Genomic DNA, 20,256 nt, shown 5'->3' with positions numbered 1-20,256 from the left:
TTAATAGGTTATTGGTTGATTGCACGGCACAATGTTGTTGGCCACTGAAATTGCCTAATTAAAAATTTGGACCCAATAAATTAATATTTATTCGAATAAAAATTGAATTTATATGTAATTCTAAAAAAATATTAAAATATAATTAGAATAAAATCTGGATTAGTATGATTCTGATCTATCCGCTAAGATCTTTATAATATGAATCTCAACACACACAAAGATAAAATACTTAAATCTAGAAAGAAAAAAATCCTAAAATTTCAATCTTATCATTTAGTCTGGACCTAATGAACATAAATTTTTATACATTTATACATGTAATCTTCTTCGATTTAATTACTTAAAGATTTGAGGTTATTTGTAATTAAGGAAATTTATATAAAAAAAAGTTTATTATATTTATTTATGACGATGAAAAAAAATTAGATTCATGAAATATTTTCAAACGATAACGTAAATTTAAATTAGTTCATAATTTCTGTAGTTCAAATTGAGATTTTAAAATATTAGTATCATTTTAATTGGGTCTTTCCTTTAACGTTGAATACTTGTTCAAATTCGATGTGAAATATATTAATAAATCAAATTTTAGACTCGTACATGCATATTAGCATATACAATTCCAATATTGAGTAAAAAAAACTCACAACGAAAAAAAAATGAATAGGATAATAAGAGCAACAATTTGAAAAAAAGAACGAAATGACTTAAATAAATTTAACGTTGATATCGTCAAATCAATCAACTAAATATTGTTTAGTATAGTAACGGTTCCAGAAATTTAAGGATAACGACTTCAAAAGGGTTGTTGACCAATTTAATTTTTGTTAACAATGTCAAAAGCAATTCAGGGTTCACTTTTTTTTTTAACAATAGTTTAGGTTCCCCTCGAATGGATCAAATGAGATTGCTATCTTCATCTTATTATTAGAATGTGGCTTGTACACATACACGAAATTAATTTCTTTTACTCGAGAACAAGAATTGTACAATTTTTAAAGAGACAAAGTTAAGAGGAACTGAGACTCCTGCCAATCTCTGATGTCGCTATATTTTAAGGGTACTAGTATCTGTTCAATTAATTGAATCAATTCATATTATTAGAATATTAATAAGATTAGTTAGTATTTGTTATTAGTTAGGACTTAGTTTGTTATGATTTGTTGGTTACTTTGGCTATATAAGACATACCTTTGTATGAGGTTGAAACAGAGTTTATTAAACATTCAATAGAAAATTTATGTCGTCTCTCTATTTACATTTTCTCATTCCACGTTTGTTAACTCAGACCACCGACCCTTTCATCATTCACAGCCTCCATGGCTGCTTTCTCACACATATTAATTCTCCATCTATTTTTTATCGACTACACCTTTCATATTTTTTTATATTTATCTAACGGTTTATATTTCAATTTACAACTAAAATGAGATCCAACTATGAATTTTCTCCTCGGTTGTCATTTGCATTATTATTAGGTATACTTTATTAAAAACACTCAACAAGATGATTGCAAGTTGCATGCTAGGGCTTAGTTTAAGGTTTGCAATGTCTATATGTTTTAATGAGTGTATATGGGAGCCATTGACTTGACGATGATGGAGTTTTACGTTGGAATTTCTTCAGTTGACCCTTTTTGAATCTTCCTTCCACCTACTCTCTTGGTAAAAAATGGTTGTCCCTTGTTTTCATATGTAATGGGGTAAGGGGAAGGTAAGATAGTAGGCTGCCCCCAACACCAGTTTGAGAACAGCTTCCGTAGAAGACCTCCGAATTATGAAATGCCCTCCGTGAAACTCGATCCCACGACCTAAATGTTAAGAACTTTGTGCTCTATCAACTGAGCTGGATAGTCATCTCTCTCTTGGTAACTTTAATATATTTAGTTGGTCCCTCAACTTCAACTATAATCACCTCCCCCAAATCTCAAATATCACATCCATGCCGACTATAAAAGTCTAAAATTTTAAACAAGGACGAAACCATAAATTCCTTTTCTTTCTGGGACTGAACTTAAATTATAAAATTACATAAGAACTAAAATGTAATTTTATCGTATTAACTTTTAATTTTACAAATTTTAGAAATATTGAAAGGAAAACACAATCTAAAAGTGATGAAAAAGGATAACTGATGAAATTCACGTTTAAATTGTGAAGCAATTAACTTGTAATGTCGGGAACTCAACTTTGCCGTTGGAATAAAATTAGATTTGGTAATTTCGATATATACGTGTGTGTTTTGTTTTATTATTATATTAATTATATAATTATGAAATAATTTGTTTATTTATTTTTCATGCAAATTAAATATTTTTTTAACAAAATATTAATTTATTTATTTACTTTGATATGGGAAATGTGGATAGATCATCTAGGGATCCAATCAAGGATCTAGTGTAGATAATTTACTACTGAACATTAATTCCATATGAGGTGGGTTCAGTGCTTACCAATTTGCAGTGCTGTCGAAGTGTTTGGCATGGTGTAATGTCTTCTGGTCATTGGTTATAGGAGTTTTTTAATGAGACTCGTGTATTTATCATGTTTTGTATTTAGTTTAATAATATAAAACTCCCTTTTCAAAAAAAAAATGAACACAAAAATCATGCCATGCACGATGCTTGGTCTGATAAGTTTCTAAGTTGAAATAATAATAATAATATATTTAGAAAATAATAATCCAAATTATTTTTTTAAAATGTTAAAAGATTTATCAAAAGTATAGGCAATATAATGAGATAATATAGATTTAATAATAGTAGTTGTAGTAATAATAATAATAATAATAATAATAGGTAAATGAGAGGAACTGGGGATATAATTTCAATTATTAAAACCATGTGCATCTCAGCAAGGGGTAGGTCCTTCATGGAAGGGAGGGAAACCCTCATGGTAGGACCATCACCTCTTTTAATTTAATACTATTAAATAAAAATTAAATAATTTTCAATGTGTTTGGTGTTCTTCTATCTTAAGAGGTAAATACAGTTTTTCATTAATATTTTAGTTGAAATATAAATATAAATAAAGGGAGGGAAACCCTCATGGAGGACCATCACCTCTTTTAATTTAATACTATTAATAAAAATTAAATAATTTTCAATGTGTTTGGTGTTCTTCTATCTTAAGAGGTAAATACAGTTTTTCATTAATATTTTAGTTGAAATATAAATATAAATAAAAAATTAAATTAAATTAATTTGATAATCATAATAATGGATTTTTTAAATAATTATGTGTATAAACTATCAACGTATTATTAATGACTATAAAAATTCTAAAATATATTATATTATAATAATATTTAAAAACAGATAAGATTTAAAAATATGTAAGCTTAAAAAATACATCTGTATTGACAGTATCAAACTTGTGCATCAAAGGACCTAATGGCAAATTAGCTTGCCACTTAGTCCAAAAAGGCTAAAACACTAAAGCGCGTGCATTAAAAGACTCGGCTCAAACTAGCATGTGAGGGCCACGTGTACCCCTAGTAAAAACCGAAGACGTTTTCGTCTTGCCGATCTGAGCCTGTCAATTTCCCAAATTTCCAATTCGCGGAAAAACCCGGTCCGACAACCCCTGTTTTTAATACCGTAATTACCTAAACCACCCTCGCTGGAACACCCATGACTTAGCCACGAAGTAAAACCCTAAGGGTAAATTCATAAACGTAGGTAAAAAGGGAAAAATTATATAAAGCAAAGGTATAGCATTGGGGAAAGAAGAGCAGAAGTAGACGACAAGAGAATTGGCTATTATCACCACTTCCTTCCATTGTTTATCGAGTATCAACAAGTGTCACCTATTCACAGATAGACAATACCCAGTTATTCAATAATTTCTTTAAATTCAATTTTTGGGTCGTATAAACTAATTATTAAAGCTCCGTATTTCTGTTAATTTTCTTTCCCATTAAGAATTCAGTGTCTTTCTCTTGGGCCTTTTGGGGTTTCCCTTTTACAGAGAGAGAGAGAGAGAGATTATAGGTAACCGTTAGAGGAGAAAAGTGGGATAGTCGGAGATCTAGATAGTTACTTTTCTGGTGGTTGATCTACCTGGGTTCTTCAGCTTCCAGCTAAAAGATTTCTCTTTGTTGTGGTTTATTCTTTCGTTTTGTTGAAAAAATGTGGTGGATGATGAATGAAGGAGGAGGGCAGTATTGTTCGAAGAAATCTGATGATATCTGTGGAGATGTTTGTGGACAGGTACTTTACTCCTTTGATCTCTCTATTTTTATGTTTCGATTTCTGGGTTTCGTGGGGGGATGTGAGGGAAATCAACGGGGTTCAAAAATTTTAAATTTTTAGTAAATATTTTCATTTACAAGTTAGCTTCTAAGTCTTCGCTTTTTATTTGGGGATTGAGAGTTTGCCTACTGATTTGTTATCGGTCTGAAACTCTTCAGATTTAACTATTTTATTTACTTTGGGGACTTTGTTTGCAAATATTTTAGCTTGCTTTTAAGGTGTTCGATTGATGGTTTGAATGGATTCTACTGCTTTTGTATATACGTGTGTGTGTGTGTATATGTATATATATACTTTTCAGCTCCTTCCATACTTTTCTAAGAATCTGAAAGTGCATTACGCTGCATTTATTCCATTATTTTTCTTTTCTAGATTTCTCCTCCTAGATTTATACTAGCCATTGATGTATTTGGATTGCCTTGTTTGAAATTTTACTTTGAATTTGATTAGAATTAATATTGTATTTTCTGTATGCTACAGGAATCAAGCCAGCTGAGCATGTCGAGAATTCGTTGTATACTGCGAGGCATCGATTTGAAAACTTACATTTTCATGTTTGTTCTGATTCCGACATGCATATTTGGCATATATGTTCATGGTCAGAAGATTTCATACTTTCTCCGGCCGCTATGGGAATCGCCGCCCAAGCCTTTCCATGATATCCCGCATTATTATCACGAGAATGTGTCGATGGAGAAGCTCTGCAAACTTCATGGTTGGGGGGTTCGTGAATTTCCTAGACGGGTTTATGATGCGGTGTTGTTTAGTAATGAGGTGGATATTCTTACTCTACGGTGGCAAGAGTTGTACCCCTACATTACGCAGTTTGTTCTTCTCGAGTCTAATTCGACATTCACGGGGATTCCAAAGCCTATGGTATTTGCTAGCAATCGAGACAAATTCAAGTTTGTTGAGCCCCGGTTGACTTACGGGACAATCGGAGGAAGGTTTAAGAAAGGAGAAAATCCATTTGTTGAGGAGGCTTTGCAGCGAGTAGCGTTGGATCAGCTTCTCAAAGTTGCCGGGATTTCGGATGATGACTTGTTAATAATGTCGGATGTTGACGAGATACCAAGCAGGCATACCATGAACCTCCTCAGGTGGTGCGATGACATACCTCAAGTGCTTCATCTTCGGCTTAAGAATTATCTTTATTCCTTTGAGTTTCTTGTTGATAATAACAGCTGGAGGGCGTCGGTCCATAGATATCAAACGGGGAAAACAAGGTATGCACATTATCGCCAGAGCGATGAGATTCTGGCAGATGCAGGGTGGCATTGCAGTTTTTGCTTCCGCAGCATTAGCGAGTTCGTATTTAAGATGAAAGCTTACAGCCATAACGATAGAGTGAGGTTCTCACGCTTTTTGAACCCGAAAAGGATACAAAGAATAATCTGCAAGGGCTCTGATCTATTCGACATGCTCCCGGAGGAGTACACTTTCAAGGAAATAATCGGGAAAATGGGACCGATCCCTCATTCCTATTCAGCTGTTCATCTGCCATCATTTCTTCTCGAGAATGCAGATAAATATAAATTCCTTTTGCCTGGAAATTGTATAAGAGAAAGAGGGTAAATCTTCAAGCAGCTTCATATGCTTGTACTTGTAACGGCTAGTCGGAGGTCCTACCAGGGTTCGATTGAATTATTAACGACGGTGAAACTTCACCGAGATGCCTCGGTTTGTATATAACCCTTTATTCCTTGATTTGAGGTTTACTTGGTGGAGGATATTTCATTCGCTGAGCCATGTACTGCCCTTTAGGTTGATTCTCTAATACATTAATTTAGGGTTCATGTGATTTCCCTATGTTGGGGAGTTTTGTTTTGAGACCATTTGTTCATACATGTTCTATGGAATTCCTTAATTTGTTCCCCTTGATTACTTGTTTTATGATTAATCCTTATTTCATTTGGTTTGGCTTACATCAAATACCATAATTAATTGAATAAAGAATTTGATTGCAATTTTAGAAATTAATATATTGAATATCCAATTAGAGGAATCAACGGTTTTTAGCCAAAATATTAATATAATATAGTTTTAAACTGATTAATGGTTGACAATAACGGATCAAAAAGTTTTTATATTTTAGTTTTAATTAGGATTTGAGAGGATTAAAATATTATCTAACTACCAACAACCAGGTGATGCATTAAGTCCCTTAAGCAAGGTCGGGTTCGATTCCTGGTGTTTGCGAATAGAGCAAACTGGTTTGGGAGGATCACCCTCATCTCTGCAGTATCCGATCTAGATTAGTTGGTCAATAAATCAAATATCAGTGATTAATTCAAAAAAATATTAGCATTTTAGTTTTTTGATTTTGAACATACATTAATGTTAATGTGCTTTTAGACAAATGTCCTTGTATTCTTTTTACCAAAATATTTTCCATTCATCTTAATTTTCTTTTATTCCAATTTGTTCTCTTAAAAAAAATATAAATTTGACATTTATGTTCAAAATTAATAGATTTCGACAAAGCCCTATCTATTTTGGGATAATTTTATATATTGTTTGTTCATTTTAACTTATTTTTTAAAATAATTATTGAATATCCATATTTTTAATTTTTTGGATTTTCTTATTACTTCCCCCCCAATAAATCCATGATATTTATACATGTATTTATAATTTTTAAGTTTAGAGATTATTAATAAAAGTAGTGCCCACTGGGTCCCGTCCAACTCACCGCCAACTAACTGAAAACGGCTAAATAACGCAAATCCAAGGAATAGTTTGATAAGTTATCTGCCTCAGCAACCTATGTTTTCCAGATCACTTAAATTCAAATCAAAAGAGTAACGGATGCCACGTCGGTTTGGTTCATATTAATAACGATCGTGCCTGGCATACCAATTTCTGTAATTTATTTACTGAATTTTATTAAAAAAAATTGCAGGCCATGGACCAGAATTTTCTTATAAGAAATCGAATTTAAGACACAATGACATACGAGAACCAATGGTTAACAGAAAACAATGTTGGATTCTACAAATTTTATGTGAATTTAAGAATGACGATTCTAAAATAATATTAAAGCTCTCTTAGTTACCGTGACAGATCCGAGGAATTCCAGCTGCGACGGTAAGGGGTGGCTCTGAGTCTGAATAATGCGCCGAACAGGCCAGGGTTTTCGAGTTTTGCTTGCTAATAGTCCTAGCGAGATGTTGAATTTATCGCCTTGAAGTAAGCTTTCTCCGCTGCTGAAAACCGCATTTGAAATATACTCCATTCCTTCCTACATCTTTCCCTTACCTGCCAATGCCATTAATCAAATCATCAACTTCAATAAATGCTAATAAACAAAGCTGTTATTAGTCGAGCTATGGCGCAATGACAACAGGCTTGAATAGAAATCAAATCCCGATCGACACCTTATCACGAGTTCAACCCTAGACAACTCGTTCCTCTAAAAGGTTATAGGTTCAATCACTATAAAAAATCTGATATTTTGTAAATCTGAGATTCAAAAGTTTGCATACCCCTTTCCATGGAGCCTTCCCATCTTGCGACTCTCCCTACCAAAAGACAAATTATGGTAAGTGCTTCATTCAGGCACAACAACAAAAGTTTAGTACTAACCATAATAATGAAGAGAAAATCAAAGCTGTCGTTACCTGGTTCCCGAGAGAGGGGACGGATTGATGAACAATCCACTGGGCATCTACGACGCCTATCTTCTCATGGGCGGGCTGTTTTTATAAAAACACATTAGTACTTTTAGTAAACGGTCACTGAACAAAGAAATTGTTTGCTAGAAGGTTTGGGAAGAAAACAGAGATGCTGACCTCTACACATTTTCTGAGGGCAAAATCAAGACCCCAACCATGGACTAAGTCATTCTGGACATTGTATACGAAAGCAATAAAATGAGTATGCGGCAAAATAATTTGAAACTACACGGTATTAAGATGAGATAAATACACCCTTGTACCTGAATCATATGCCATACACATCGCCATGCATCTCGTGAAAACACAGGAGCCATTATCTCAACAAACCTGCATACAAGGAAGAAAACACAAACTAATAGTTAATAGATCTATGGAATATCAAGGCATGATTACACAACCAACAATGCTCAAAGCTACACATACGCTGCACAAGGAGGAACATGTGGATCATTGCACCATCCGGGTTTCTCTTCTGTTTCTCTGAATCAAAATTGGAAAACAAAAATAGTTACTTGTCAACCAATTAATTCATCTGATTCAATAATTAATGGTATAATTTCGCTGATATCTTACTTGTGAACTTCACGATCACCTCTCCTCTTTGTCATTTGCCAGGTTAACCCTTTATTTGGCTCCAGACCAGGCTGTGAAATCTCCAGTCCATACTTCCTCACCAGTTTAATATACCTGAAAAATGAAATAAATAAAACACTCCTTAGTAATTTTCTTTTAAAGGAAAAGGCAAGGTTGAACGTGAACAAAACATTTATTAATAATGTCCAACACTCACTCTTCAGCATTGAAATGCTCAACCCCCAAGTCCTCATCCCAGATAAATATATAGTCATAGGGCACCACGATGTCAGGGTGCAGAAACCTCTTGGCATACCACCTAAGTAGTTAAAACCTCAAGAGTTAAATCTTTAAAACTTTTTAAGTAACACAAAGAATAACCAGTCATTACATGAATCTGGGACTAGAATTTGTAAATCCATACTCCAATTACAAATACTTACCACTTAGTCTGCCTATGAACACTCACGTGTATTGCCTGTTTTGACCACTCAAACTCATCCCATTCAGTTGTTCGACCATCATAATGAAAGAGAAGGATAGTAAAGTTCCCCGAAAACTGTTGGAAGAATATTTTTAGTCACACAACTTACAATGTGAAACAAACAAACGCATAATCATGAGAAAACCTCCATCGCCATCTCAGCATTCTGCTACCATCCATAATTGCCTCCATGAATATGAGAACAAGGATGCACATTCATACACAGGAGTACTCAAAGAAACATATATGCTTGGATATATAAAGAGTATGATACCTTACTAACTGCTGCATCAATATTCTTTCGTTGATCATAGCCAACTGTAAATGTGACAAGATACCTTGGCATGCTGGTCAAGTCCTGCACATGCCAATATTGTCAAACACAATCATGGAAATAGGAAACCTTGCAGCATATTTTACTCTTTATCTGATACTGTTCTTTGTGAAAACTGTGGACTGGAACAAGTGAGATTTTTACTAGATTACTAAAGATAATACTGAAAATAACCTCGCAGGCATTAATATCTGCATTTTTGAAATCCTGAAATTTATCAGGCCTTGAAAAGGATTTTCGGCAAAGATGTTTCCAGCAATTCCAAAAGCGATTATCCATTTATAAAAAAAATATTCAATTGATACAAATGTAATTCATTTTCACATGCGAGAGCTAAACATCTTCATGCCTGCATTAAAATCTTTAAATAATAATCCAGGGTTCAAAGTAGGTTGTAGAAGTGTCCACAAAAACAAACCTCACTAGGTTTGCCCCATAATTTGTGTAAAAACAAGTCTGACTCAGGTCTAACTATTCCTGGTGGTAGTCTTTCAGCACCTCGAGGATTTGATGGGACCCAAATCTGCATTAGAGTCATAAAGGATAAAAACATAGCATATAAAAGTCGCACCATATTATTCAGGTCCTACAAAATTATCAAACACAAAAATCACATCACTTGAGAACATGGTGGTGGTAGAAAAACAGATGCCAATAATACATTTGGATATGCCAACATTAATATAAAGCAACCTCTAACATACTACAAAGTAATAAACACACGCCTCAAATATAGGTATAGTTATGAGTACATATATGGATGACGCATGAACATATGCATTCACATAGCAAGACATGCTAGGGTAAGTGAGCAATGCACAACATTTTTAATTTAATCTTGGTATTTTATTCAGCTTCCCTGATTTATAATTTTTTTCCGACAGGTAAACCAAGTAAACAATATATGAATTACCACACGAACTATAATTACTGAATATTCAACAAGAAACAGAATGCAAAAAGAAATAGAGCTGCCAATATCACCACAAGAACCGTAATTACTGAATATTCAACAAGAAACAGAATGCAAATAGAAATATAGCTGCCATTATTACCACAAGAACTATATTTTTTCACAAGTTTCACTTACTCACATCAAACTTCAACTCAAATTAATCATTAAGGGGTTCCGACCATGCATGCAAAACTTCTATCTCATATATTTCAGAACTCCTCAGGTTAAGAGAGGAGGAATACCTTATTTGATGTGACATTTGTAGAGCTGCTATCATTACCAACTGGAAGTGGCACATCAGCTGAGCTTGAGGGGCTTGACTTTGTGTACTCAGTGTATTTGAAATCAATAGAAGAAAGAACGCTGGACGATAGATTGAACTGCCATATTCAGACAAATACAGAAGTTCCATTATTTAGATGAAAAAGATCATTATTGAATAGAAGAAAAATGATGAATCTAAAGCGGAGGCAACAGTTTGTATACCTTTGATAAGTACAATGCTGGGAAAGCTAATCCTATCAAGAATCCAAAAACTACTCCAACAAATGTTGTTACAATAAGCTTCATGCTCTCGTTTGGCTTTCTACTAGCTACACTGTGGGCACAAAGATTGAATAAAAGTTAAATAACTTCTACTTCTAAGTAACTTCTTTATACACATAAATAAATAATTCTTTCTAATGAAGAGGCCATCATAAGTTTTGAACCTTCGAGTAAAGATCCCCATGCTATTTAAATCCGTATAACCGTATGCTCACAACAAAAAGGATGTGAAGTCACTCAGCATAAAGACCTGATATCAACAAAACTTTGTATTAAAATTCAGCAAAAAAAATGGTTACAGATGAAATAAATTAACTGAGAACTGAGAACAAACAGCAATTTAGGAGCCATTCGCTCTAGGATAATATCCTAATTAAATCAAATTTACCCAAATATGCAGAAAGCAGCAAACAAAATACAAGCCATGAGACCTTTCCATTCATGCTGTAACTATTATATAGTAAATATGCAAGCATATGAAGCAATTAAGTAGCAACTAAGAACCAAAATAAACTTCAACTAGCAACTTCACAAAGCAAGCAACCATGTGCACCGCCTTTGACAAAAAGTTCAAATCGGCGAGGCAAACAAATCCCAGTCCTGGATTCAATAACTCTACAATTAAGAAAGCATGTGCATTTTCATTTTCTTTCTTTGGCTAATAACCTGGAATCCTAAAACTGTTGAATTCAATAAATTAAAAAGGCAGCAACGCCTAGAAATGTTCAAAGTAACAACCGAGCTTGCTTAGTCTGAAAGATACAGAACAAAACCATCAAAACCTTTAACAATATTTAATCTTAAAAATCCAGCCTTATTCCTGAATTTCTTTTTTCGATTTCAACCACGTTTTCGGTTATTGTAATACCACTATACTTCAAACAATAAAAAAAAAGTTAAACGACTCAAGTTCGTTCAGAAAACTGAAATACTAAACAAATCTAGTTTAAGCAAGTTAGAAAACGGAATGCTCATACAGAATGTAGATGAGACGATGCTTATTTTTCTCGGGAACCAAACAGAACATATCGTTAAATAAAAAGAAAAGAAAAATAAATAAATAAATAAACTATAAATATTTACTTACCTGAACGATAAGGTGATATAGTGAATGACAGAGCAAGATCTGGCGGAAACTGAAAGTGTATTTAAAACGCTTTAAAAAAATCCTCTAAATCGCGAGAATAAACTCCAACTCTTTAAGTGAAAACTTGTGTATATCTTTCTCTGAATGAGCTAATTTCGTGGTCACCCTCCTAAACGGAAAATGATTGGGAACGTGAAAGGAAAAGGACTTGAAACTGAAACCATGGGTTTCAATTTCCCGGAAAAAAGGTCGAAAGAAGAAAATTATCTACTTTTTTTTTACTATTAATTTGCTAAATAAATAATCAAATGCTAAAGATTATCTGATTTAATAATTGCAAAAGCAAAAAGGAAGGTAAAAATAATATAAGATTTAATCTAAAAAGGAATTTATGTTCTTATAAAAAAAAGTAGGATTTAATATTGATATTTTATTTTAGGTATATTTCAAAATTTTCACTGGGCGATTCGGCGACAGCATATTGATGTTTGGTGAGTGGGATTTGTGCCGAAAATCGTGTAAGGTTTTGATTTAACATTCAAAGCCTTCTTCTTTGTATTTGACATTTGACCCCTCAGCTGCTACTGTTAACCAAGAGTAAAATCACTTTTAATCCTTAAATTTCATATATCTTTTAATTTGATCCTTTTTCAACATTAATCTCTAAATTTTAATTTTCCACACTTTAACAATTTAATATTATAAAATTATGTCATGTATTATAATCTTCTAGAACTATGTGTTCAAAAAGATAAATTCAAAATAAATACATAAAATTATTTTTTTTAAAAAGAATCAAACAATTTAAAAAATAAAACAAAGAAAATTTAATTATTTTGAACTTTTAAGATTTTTATGTATTTTTTAAGTTTTATGATTTATATATATTTATTTAAGATTTTTATATCATATAATTTTAGTTCATAAAATTTTGAGATTATAGTCAAATTTATAGTTCAAAAAATTTTACACGGGTACGGGTAGGCAGCTGTTGTGTGGGGTGGAGACTACTGTTTCACTTTTCTGGTAATGGAGGGAAGGTGTGCTGTACCTGTACCATTCATAATCTTTACCTTTCCTTCCTCTGATTTAATTCCTCCTTTCTTTCACTCTTCACTTGGTTTTATTCTATAAGAGCTCTCAACTTTTATTAATTGCATATAAGGTTCTTCAATTATGACCTATGTTTTAAATTGGTCTTTAAATTTCAATATTCTACATCAGTCCACTTTAATAGAAAATTTTATTTTTCTTAAAGACATTTATAAACTTTCAAAATTTTTATAATTAAGAGGATTTGTGTGTGTATAAACACACAAGTAAATTGGATGGTCAGAAACTAGTTAGGTAGTTTCAATAATATTTTACACGTACTGCATCCTGATGCTCAGAAGGTACAAATCAAAGACAATAGATAAAAAGGAAGGTGAAAATATATGTTCAAAAATCAATCTTCTAGTTTTTAGTTTTGGAGGCTAAAGCAAAACTGCTAATGCTGGGCGTCCCGGTGGTAGCGGCAGCCCTTACAGGGTCAATAATGAATCCCTGCTCTGATACGATTAGGCCAACCATCGTCTCTGTCGGCACTCCTCTTTTCCGGCCAAACAATTTTATTCTTTATTTTTCCCTTGTAGCTTGAAAGTAAAAGAATTTTCATTTATTCCAAATGCAGATAGATATGCAGTTTCGTCTCGGTGATAATCCTGAAAAATATAGTGAAACCGAAAAGAAATACCTATGTTATCAGGCTTTAGTTACACATGCAAGGAGTCAGGGGGTTCTCCCAAAGATCATAGTTCGGGAAGGTCTCTTCTGGCAATCCGGTTCGTGTCTGGTGGGTGACAACCACGTCCTCGACAAAATTTGCCCAGCCCATATAAGGATCCCCAAAAGATTTAGACATAAGCCCCTTGTCTGGTTTAATGGATTTTTGACGGTGACCCATGTACCTTCTTGCTCCGATTATCAATTTGGCAAAGTTGCCACCATGTGTCATTACGAACACATCAGACTTCAGGCACACCAAGAAATCAAGTGCTGCCAAGCTTGTTACATGCTTCCTGAAAACAGCCAACTCCTCCTTACTTGCTAACTCTTCCTTGGTAACCTGTTTGAAAGCCCTGTAATTGTCATCTTTGCAAAAGAAGAGGAAAATAAAATGGAAACGTTTGCAGTTCAAGTATGTCATGTCAACTACTTGCATTGTAGTCCCTAACATAGTCCTGTTTGTTTAATTGACAGGCTTGGATGAGTATAGCTCTAATGCTTCCATTTATAATTAAGGGCAGTAGCACATAAAAAGTGCCACAAAGAAAAATGATTTCGTACAAGAAGATTTTCTACCATTCATAGAAAATAAAGACTGAAAAGAACGCACCAGATTTGGGAACATGTTCCTTAAGGGTGCCATCCGATTCTGACCACCATAAACCTGGCCAGAAGCAACATAAATCTGTGTTTCTTTCGGATAGCCCATTGCTCGAAGAATAACCGCCACTTCCCCAGGTTCTAGAGGGCACCTACCTTCTTTCCTCTTCTGCAGAGCCAGCTGCCAGAGATGGGTTCCATTCTGCCATCACAATCACTACAGATATAAGCATATCCACGCCAACTTTTGGTTCTTCAAAAAGAACAAACGGAAAAGGCATGCTGTTCTAAATCACCTTATACCGTCGAGGCCATTCTTTTTGTCTGTATTCTGCCATTCTAGCTTTCTCCTCCCTAGTTCCAACAAAATCACAGAATGATAGGCCCACCATCCCTTTCTCAAACCTAAGATGTAAAGCCCTGAATGAAATGAACTATTAGTTATTCTGGATTTAAAAAAGCGCGAACTCAGAATTTTAGTAGAATCTTAGCTAAAATAATACATACATGTAAGGATTTGGACTTCCTGTGCGGTTCCTCATTCTTGAGACCAACAAATCTGACATTTCCTCTACCTCAGGAAGAAATTTAAGAGCATGATAATTGACCCTGCATCTTAACCTGTTGATTTCTGGAGGGACATTATCATACCTGAACCAACACCCACGGAAATAGGGAAGGAAATAAAGGAGTGTAAGAGAATTAATAAACCAAACCAGAGTTTCTTTTCTGAAAAATAAACTTTTGAAAGTAATATTACACATATCAAACACCCATGGCTTACCCAAGTCTATCAACAAAAGGTTTTAGGGACATTATCTTCTTCTCTTTGATCCGAGGCAGCACATTGTCAATGTAAAATTGTGCTGGAGCATATTTTGGAATGTTCTTCACAGTCCGTCTATTGCACAAAACAAAAATTCTCCATATAAATAATTCCAGTGGCAAAAAGATGGAATAGATGTCGATCAAGATGCTTTATTCATTCTCGACTTATCTTGTTAAAGTACGGACATCATCATCCAATAAAGCCTATGATTGGATGGCTACAAGCTCAAACTGAACTATGATACACATGTAGCAAGATAGAGGCCTGTCAATGATGCTTCTAACATATATGAAATGAGACATGAGCAAAATAATTTCTTACATTTCCTTTTCAAAGAAAATTGGCTACAAGTGACATTGTTCCCAAAGTAAATTAAAATACATTAAATATTAATATACCATATCAGTTAATCTAAAACAATGAAATGAAATTTTCAGTTATGAGGTCTATTTAAACTCCTCGTGAAAGAAGTACTAGTAGACTTGTAGTTCAAAGTCCATAAAGGACCCACATCACCCTCACCTATAGCTTTTTGTCTCTTAGTACTTCATGCAACTGATGAGGTCATAACCACAATTTAAGCTTTGCTTGGTTAAGTGGAAAGAAAATTGGAAATGAAAAATCAAAGGAATAGAAAAATAGAAAGATAAAGAATATATATTTTTCTTCTCATTGATGTGCTTGGTAGGAAAGATGGACAATTTGAAAGAAAAAGTATTTTTCTCCAGATTCGTTGCTTGGTAGAGTTGAAAAACGAGAGGGGAAAAAATAAAGTTTTTGAAAATACATAATTTTGAACCAACTTACATCTCTCTCACATTTTGTCTCCTCGTATCATTCCAAATAGGAAAGAATGTTTTACACATGAGGACAGAAAACGATCATCCATCTCCTTTTCTTTCCTCTTAATTTTTTTTCCTACCAAGCACGCCAAATTTATTTTCTTTTCACTTTTCCACTCCCTCCTATCCACTTTTCCACTCAACCAAGCACACCCCAAGGAAGATCATGATACTGTCATGATTGAAGCAAATTCACAGAAGCAAACAACTTCTAAATTGATTATTGCTATTCAACTAATTAAAATTGAAAATGTATCAGAGGCAGAAAAACAATGAAAGATCACCTTATACTGGTAAACAATTCTGATTTGTCAGTAAACCACTCAGGTATGTCACGAACAATTCGCACGTCATCCTTTAAGTAGTCAATGAAATGATCAACATCAAAAATGTCTTCAAATTTCCTGCACACGGTTTAACAAATAAATTACAACCAAAAGGATGAAACAGAGTTTCTGCAGTTAGATAAGTAATGCAATAAAGTGATTTGCTTAGGACCACGAGAGGAGCAGAAAAAACTGCAAATTCTCAGCAAACTACAGTTAGCTTAGAGCTTTAAATCTAAGTTCAAGGCAAGATTCCAAGAATATATTTAATCTTGAGGTATTGCTATTTGCACATGAAACCTAACAACTTGACAAGGTTATAAGTGAACCTCAAGTAACTTTTTTTTTATATAGGAATAGGAGGTCTCATTAAAAACCTCCTTCTTAGTTGGCTCTTGTGGAAGAGGCAACATCGGAAGGAGGAAAAGAGTACCTCATCTTATTAATAAACCAAAATTACATAATCTTACATCTTACATCATAACTTCCCAAAATAAAATACAAACCAAACCAACCATAAAGCTATAATCATCAACCAATTCCCTCCTTAGCTAACTTATCTGCCTCCGAATTGCAACTCCTAGGAATCCATCTTATTAATGAACCTCAAGTAACTTGAATAAAGAAACAATTACAATGTGCCTAGACACTTCAAATGTTAATTAATAAGAATGTCAACATTAACACAGGGTACATCATTCTCGTAGATATTAGGCATTATTTGAAGTGAAGAAAAATAATCTTTCTACGACATAACTTCAATGCATTAAGGTTGTGAAGCTAAGAGTAATAATTATACAAAATCTTTTGGCTAAATTAATAATCTTAGTCACTTATCCTTTCTTGCCTACTTTATGCATATATCAATACTTAGGTTCCAATGATTTCTATTCACAAGATAAACAATATGTGTGAAGTTATTGGACAAGTTCTCTCACGTTTGGTCTTTCCAAATCTGGTCCTGCTTCAGCACTGGCAAGATGAGAGTGGCATTCAAAATTTTGGCCACAGCCACTGCATTACATATCTGCATGGAGTTGTACAATAAGTCTGTTAGTTTGTTGCTGGACATAAAACGATACCAAAACATTCAACAAAATTTCCATTTTAAATACAACCAAAAGGCATTTCGAAATGATAGAAACTAGAATAGAACCAAGCAGCAAAGGTACCAGATTAAATCAAGAAATCATGACAAATACAAGAAGAAAAAGTGCTTTAAGGAAGCACTTTATTACCAATTCTAACTTAGGCACAGACATAAAACTCATCACACAGCTAGGGATGACTCCCCTAACTTGGGTAAACCGCGGACAGCATCAAATCTCACAAGCCTTTGCATACCACGATAATGCACATGTGATGCTAACTATTAAGTATCAGTAATTTAATAGCTTAAATCACTTCAGAAAGATTTGTGACATAATTGAGACTATAATAATTTTGAATTGCAAGGTCAGGCAAGAGCATTTTTCTTAAGATTTCACACCAGTGACACCAACTATAAGTATCATTAATTATAACTCAATAACTTCAAAATGAAATTGTAACCTTTTCCAACTCCATATGATAAAAAATGGTAAAAGGATAACTAAAACATGTGATCAGATTGCAACTAGAAGAAAAGAATCCATACCGCAATTCTTTGCTGATTTAGACCACCCTCAGCATGAATGAATAGATAACCACTTGTTTCATTCTCGGGAGGAAGCTCTGGACAATATTTAAAATAGTGATTAACCTTAGCTGTGATAATATGAACAAGAGCAAAACAACTTGATAACAAATATCATGAATTTAACAGTTAACCAATCTGAAGAAGTTTAGACTGATCTAATCCTCTATGTCCATAGGTCCATAACCTAAAACTTAGTAGTTCCCCATCTTGAGAGTATATATACAAATTGTAGAAGTAAGCTATATGATACCATATTCTCTTGCTAACAAAAGGCAGGACAAGTTTTCAAGTAACAAACAATTTCTTAAGGTTGCGTTGCAGCATTTAAATTCTAAATTTTGGATTGGAATTTCAAAAGTAGTGAAAATTGTGATATAAAAACAAATGAAACAGCAACACTTGATATTACTTTTCAAATTTATGGATTAGTTAAATGTTGGTTTAATGATACATTTAAAATACCTATAGATTTGTCTGGATTAGAAATTCATGTTTCATATCTTTTAAATGTGTAATCGTATTGATTTACAACTAATTTAAATGTAATGTACGCATTTCATTATCACAATTTATACAGAAAATGAAATCCAAATTCAGGGTTTCAAATTCATGCTCCCAAACATGCAATAAATGTGTTTCACAAATCTGAGACAGTCAAATACTTGGTATCACACCCCTAAAAGGAGGAACCTACAATACCTGATATTCCACCTTCGCGACGCTCAGCACAAGGCTTCCATGAAGTAGTTGCAGTGAAAGGATTCTCCCAAAGTGAAGGCTTCTCCTTAACCTTGAAAGCAGAAAACACCAATCACAAATGGAAGAAACCAGAAATAATACGGAAAGTATTACCAATGAGAACAAAAGAACAAAATTAATCAGGAACTTACACGCGGACAATGCAGAACAATGCCATCCTTTTTACATAAATACGGGGAATTCTACCATAAATTAACACACGTATATTAGCATTAGTAACACAAATTAAATGCCAAACTCACAATTTCCATTAAGCAAACTTCAATAGGCTAAATTTTTGTAGCGCTTACTCTGCAAGCTTACTCCAATCAAATATCTTTTATTCCGAACACTAATAATATCATTACTAAAAAACTAAGAATGATTCAAAATCTGATTGTACAAAACAAGAAAAAAGAGAGAAAAAGTTGCGCGTAAATTGAACTATTTAATACAAAAAAGTAAACCGTTTTCTTACTAATCGCTGCAAGATCGAGAAAATGGAGATTAATCCGGCAATGGCGACAAGCATGAGCACGAAAAGAGAGATCCTGGAGCCGCGTTGAGAAAACCTAGGATCATCCTTAAAGGAAGGGAAAAAAGAGTGGATTTGCCACCAAAACGAACGGTCACGATCTCTTGAAGAATGGCGAGGGTGATCCTCGGCGTGTGGAGAGAATTGATCGTGGATCAGAGGAGAGGCGTCCTCGTCGCGTTTCATTGGAGAAGAAGCGGCTCGGCTCCCGAGCGAGCTGCTCGAGTGTCTTAGCTCAACCATGAGCGGCTTCCGACTCTAAGCCAGCTTTTCGAAAGCTCTGCTTCGGCTTCTTCGACTCAGATTTACGCGGGTGGTGGATGCAAACAACTCGATAGGAGAGAAAAAGAAAGGTTCTTTCAGAGTCCACTTATGAAGTGTTCAGATCAAGTTGCTTGACATCATGAAAACACTACTGAAAATACTTTCATCTGTTAAGGGTAAACTAGTCTTTTCACACACTGTTATAACCGACTCCCATCTATAGTTGCTTTTAGAGGTAAAGTAAAATTTGGTTAAAATCAATTTAATTGGCACGTTTAATTTTAGGGTAAAGTACACAAATGGTCCATCGCTATAGGATATTAATTTTTTGAGTCTTCTAACTATTAAAAATTAAAAAATGGGCCTTTAACTATAGAGAGTCGTTTTGTTGAGTTCATCGACTATTAAAAATTATAAAATAGTTATTCAACTATTCATTTTGTTCCAAACTCATTTTTTTGGAAAAAAATTATTGGTCTTTGAGTTGGACGTGAACATGTTGACTAAGATATGATAGTCGTTTGAAATTATGAGATCAGATTTTATCATATCTTAATCAGTAGGTTTACGTCCAGCTCAAACTACAATTAATTTTTAACAGAAAATTACGAGTTTGGAATATAATGAATAGTCGGATGACTATTTTATAACTTTTAATAGTTGATGGACTCAACAAAATAACTCTATAGTAGGGGACCATTTATAACTTTTAATAGTCGAAAGACTCAATAAAGAAGTATTATATAATCGAGAGACCGTTTGTGTATTT

The 20,256-nt window shown here is 33.8% G+C and overlaps 3 protein-coding genes across 7 annotated transcripts; 1 reads left to right on the top strand and 2 right to left on the bottom strand.

Annotated features, from left to right (window-relative positions):
- Positions 1-253: 253 nt before the first annotated feature.
- Positions 254-12,048, bottom strand: LOC120200953. Of its 2 annotated transcripts, none has more exons than XM_039201732.1 (15): positions 11,909-12,048; positions 10,986-11,071; positions 10,762-10,873; positions 10,518-10,655; positions 9,739-9,843; positions 9,261-9,344; positions 8,946-9,061; positions 8,720-8,821; positions 8,503-8,616; positions 8,353-8,409; positions 8,190-8,256; positions 8,044-8,097; positions 7,838-7,947; positions 308-322; positions 254-265 (listed from the first exon to the last, which is right to left on the bottom strand). In XM_039201732.1, coding segments are annotated over exons 2-14 (1,080 nt in total). In that variant the 5' UTR covers positions 11,006-11,071; positions 11,909-12,048; the 3' UTR covers positions 254-265; positions 308-321. The 2 variants fall into 2 exon arrangements, with proteins under 2 accessions (XP_039057663.1, XP_039057618.1); XM_039201687.1 differs by lacking the exons at positions 254-265; positions 308-322 and adding exons at positions 7,154-7,510; positions 7,738-7,773 and having other exon boundaries at positions 7,873-7,947.
- Positions 3,932-6,003, top strand: LOC120201107. 2 transcript variants are annotated; one of them, XM_039201861.1, is made up of 2 exons: positions 3,932-4,194; positions 4,729-6,003. In XM_039201861.1, the coding sequence occupies exons 1-2, from the start codon at positions 4,130-4,132 to the stop codon at positions 5,825-5,827; spliced, it is 1,164 nt and encodes a 387-aa protein (XP_039057792.1). In that variant the 5' UTR covers positions 3,932-4,129; the 3' UTR covers positions 5,828-6,003. The 2 variants fall into 2 exon arrangements, with proteins under 2 accessions (XP_039057792.1, XP_039057736.1); XM_039201805.1 differs by having other exon boundaries at positions 3,932-4,210; positions 4,733-6,003.
- Positions 12,049-13,225: 1,177 nt separating the features above from the next.
- LOC120200388 (protein PECTIC ARABINOGALACTAN SYNTHESIS-RELATED-like) lies at positions 13,226-19,611 on the bottom strand. 3 transcript variants are annotated; one of them, XM_039201312.1, is made up of 11 exons: positions 19,167-19,611; positions 18,841-18,891; positions 18,650-18,740; positions 17,909-17,985; positions 17,211-17,299; positions 16,231-16,350; positions 15,060-15,176; positions 14,783-14,926; positions 14,572-14,680; positions 14,286-14,477; positions 13,226-14,015 (listed from the first exon to the last, which is right to left on the bottom strand). In XM_039201312.1, exons 1-11 carry the CDS (start codon positions 19,464-19,466, stop codon positions 13,659-13,661), a joined length of 1,647 nt encoding a protein of 548 aa, XP_039057243.1. In that variant the 5' UTR covers positions 19,467-19,611; the 3' UTR covers positions 13,226-13,658. The 3 variants fall into 3 exon arrangements, with proteins under 3 accessions (XP_039057243.1, XP_039057210.1, XP_039057289.1); XM_039201279.1 differs by having other exon boundaries at positions 14,572-14,695; positions 19,167-19,610; XM_039201358.1 differs by having other exon boundaries at positions 13,853-14,041; positions 14,572-14,695.
- Positions 19,612-20,256: the final 645 nt, after the last annotated feature.

This window comes from Hibiscus syriacus, unplaced genomic scaffold (genome assembly GCF_006381635.1).
Source record: "Hibiscus syriacus cultivar Baekdansim isolate YM2019G1 unplaced genomic scaffold, ASM638163v2 tig00000002_pilon, whole genome shotgun sequence".
Taxonomy (NCBI): domain Eukaryota; kingdom Viridiplantae; phylum Streptophyta; class Magnoliopsida; order Malvales; family Malvaceae; genus Hibiscus; species Hibiscus syriacus.
Note: the sequence above shows the minus strand (reverse complement) of the source record. Positions and strands in the feature narration are given on the sequence as shown.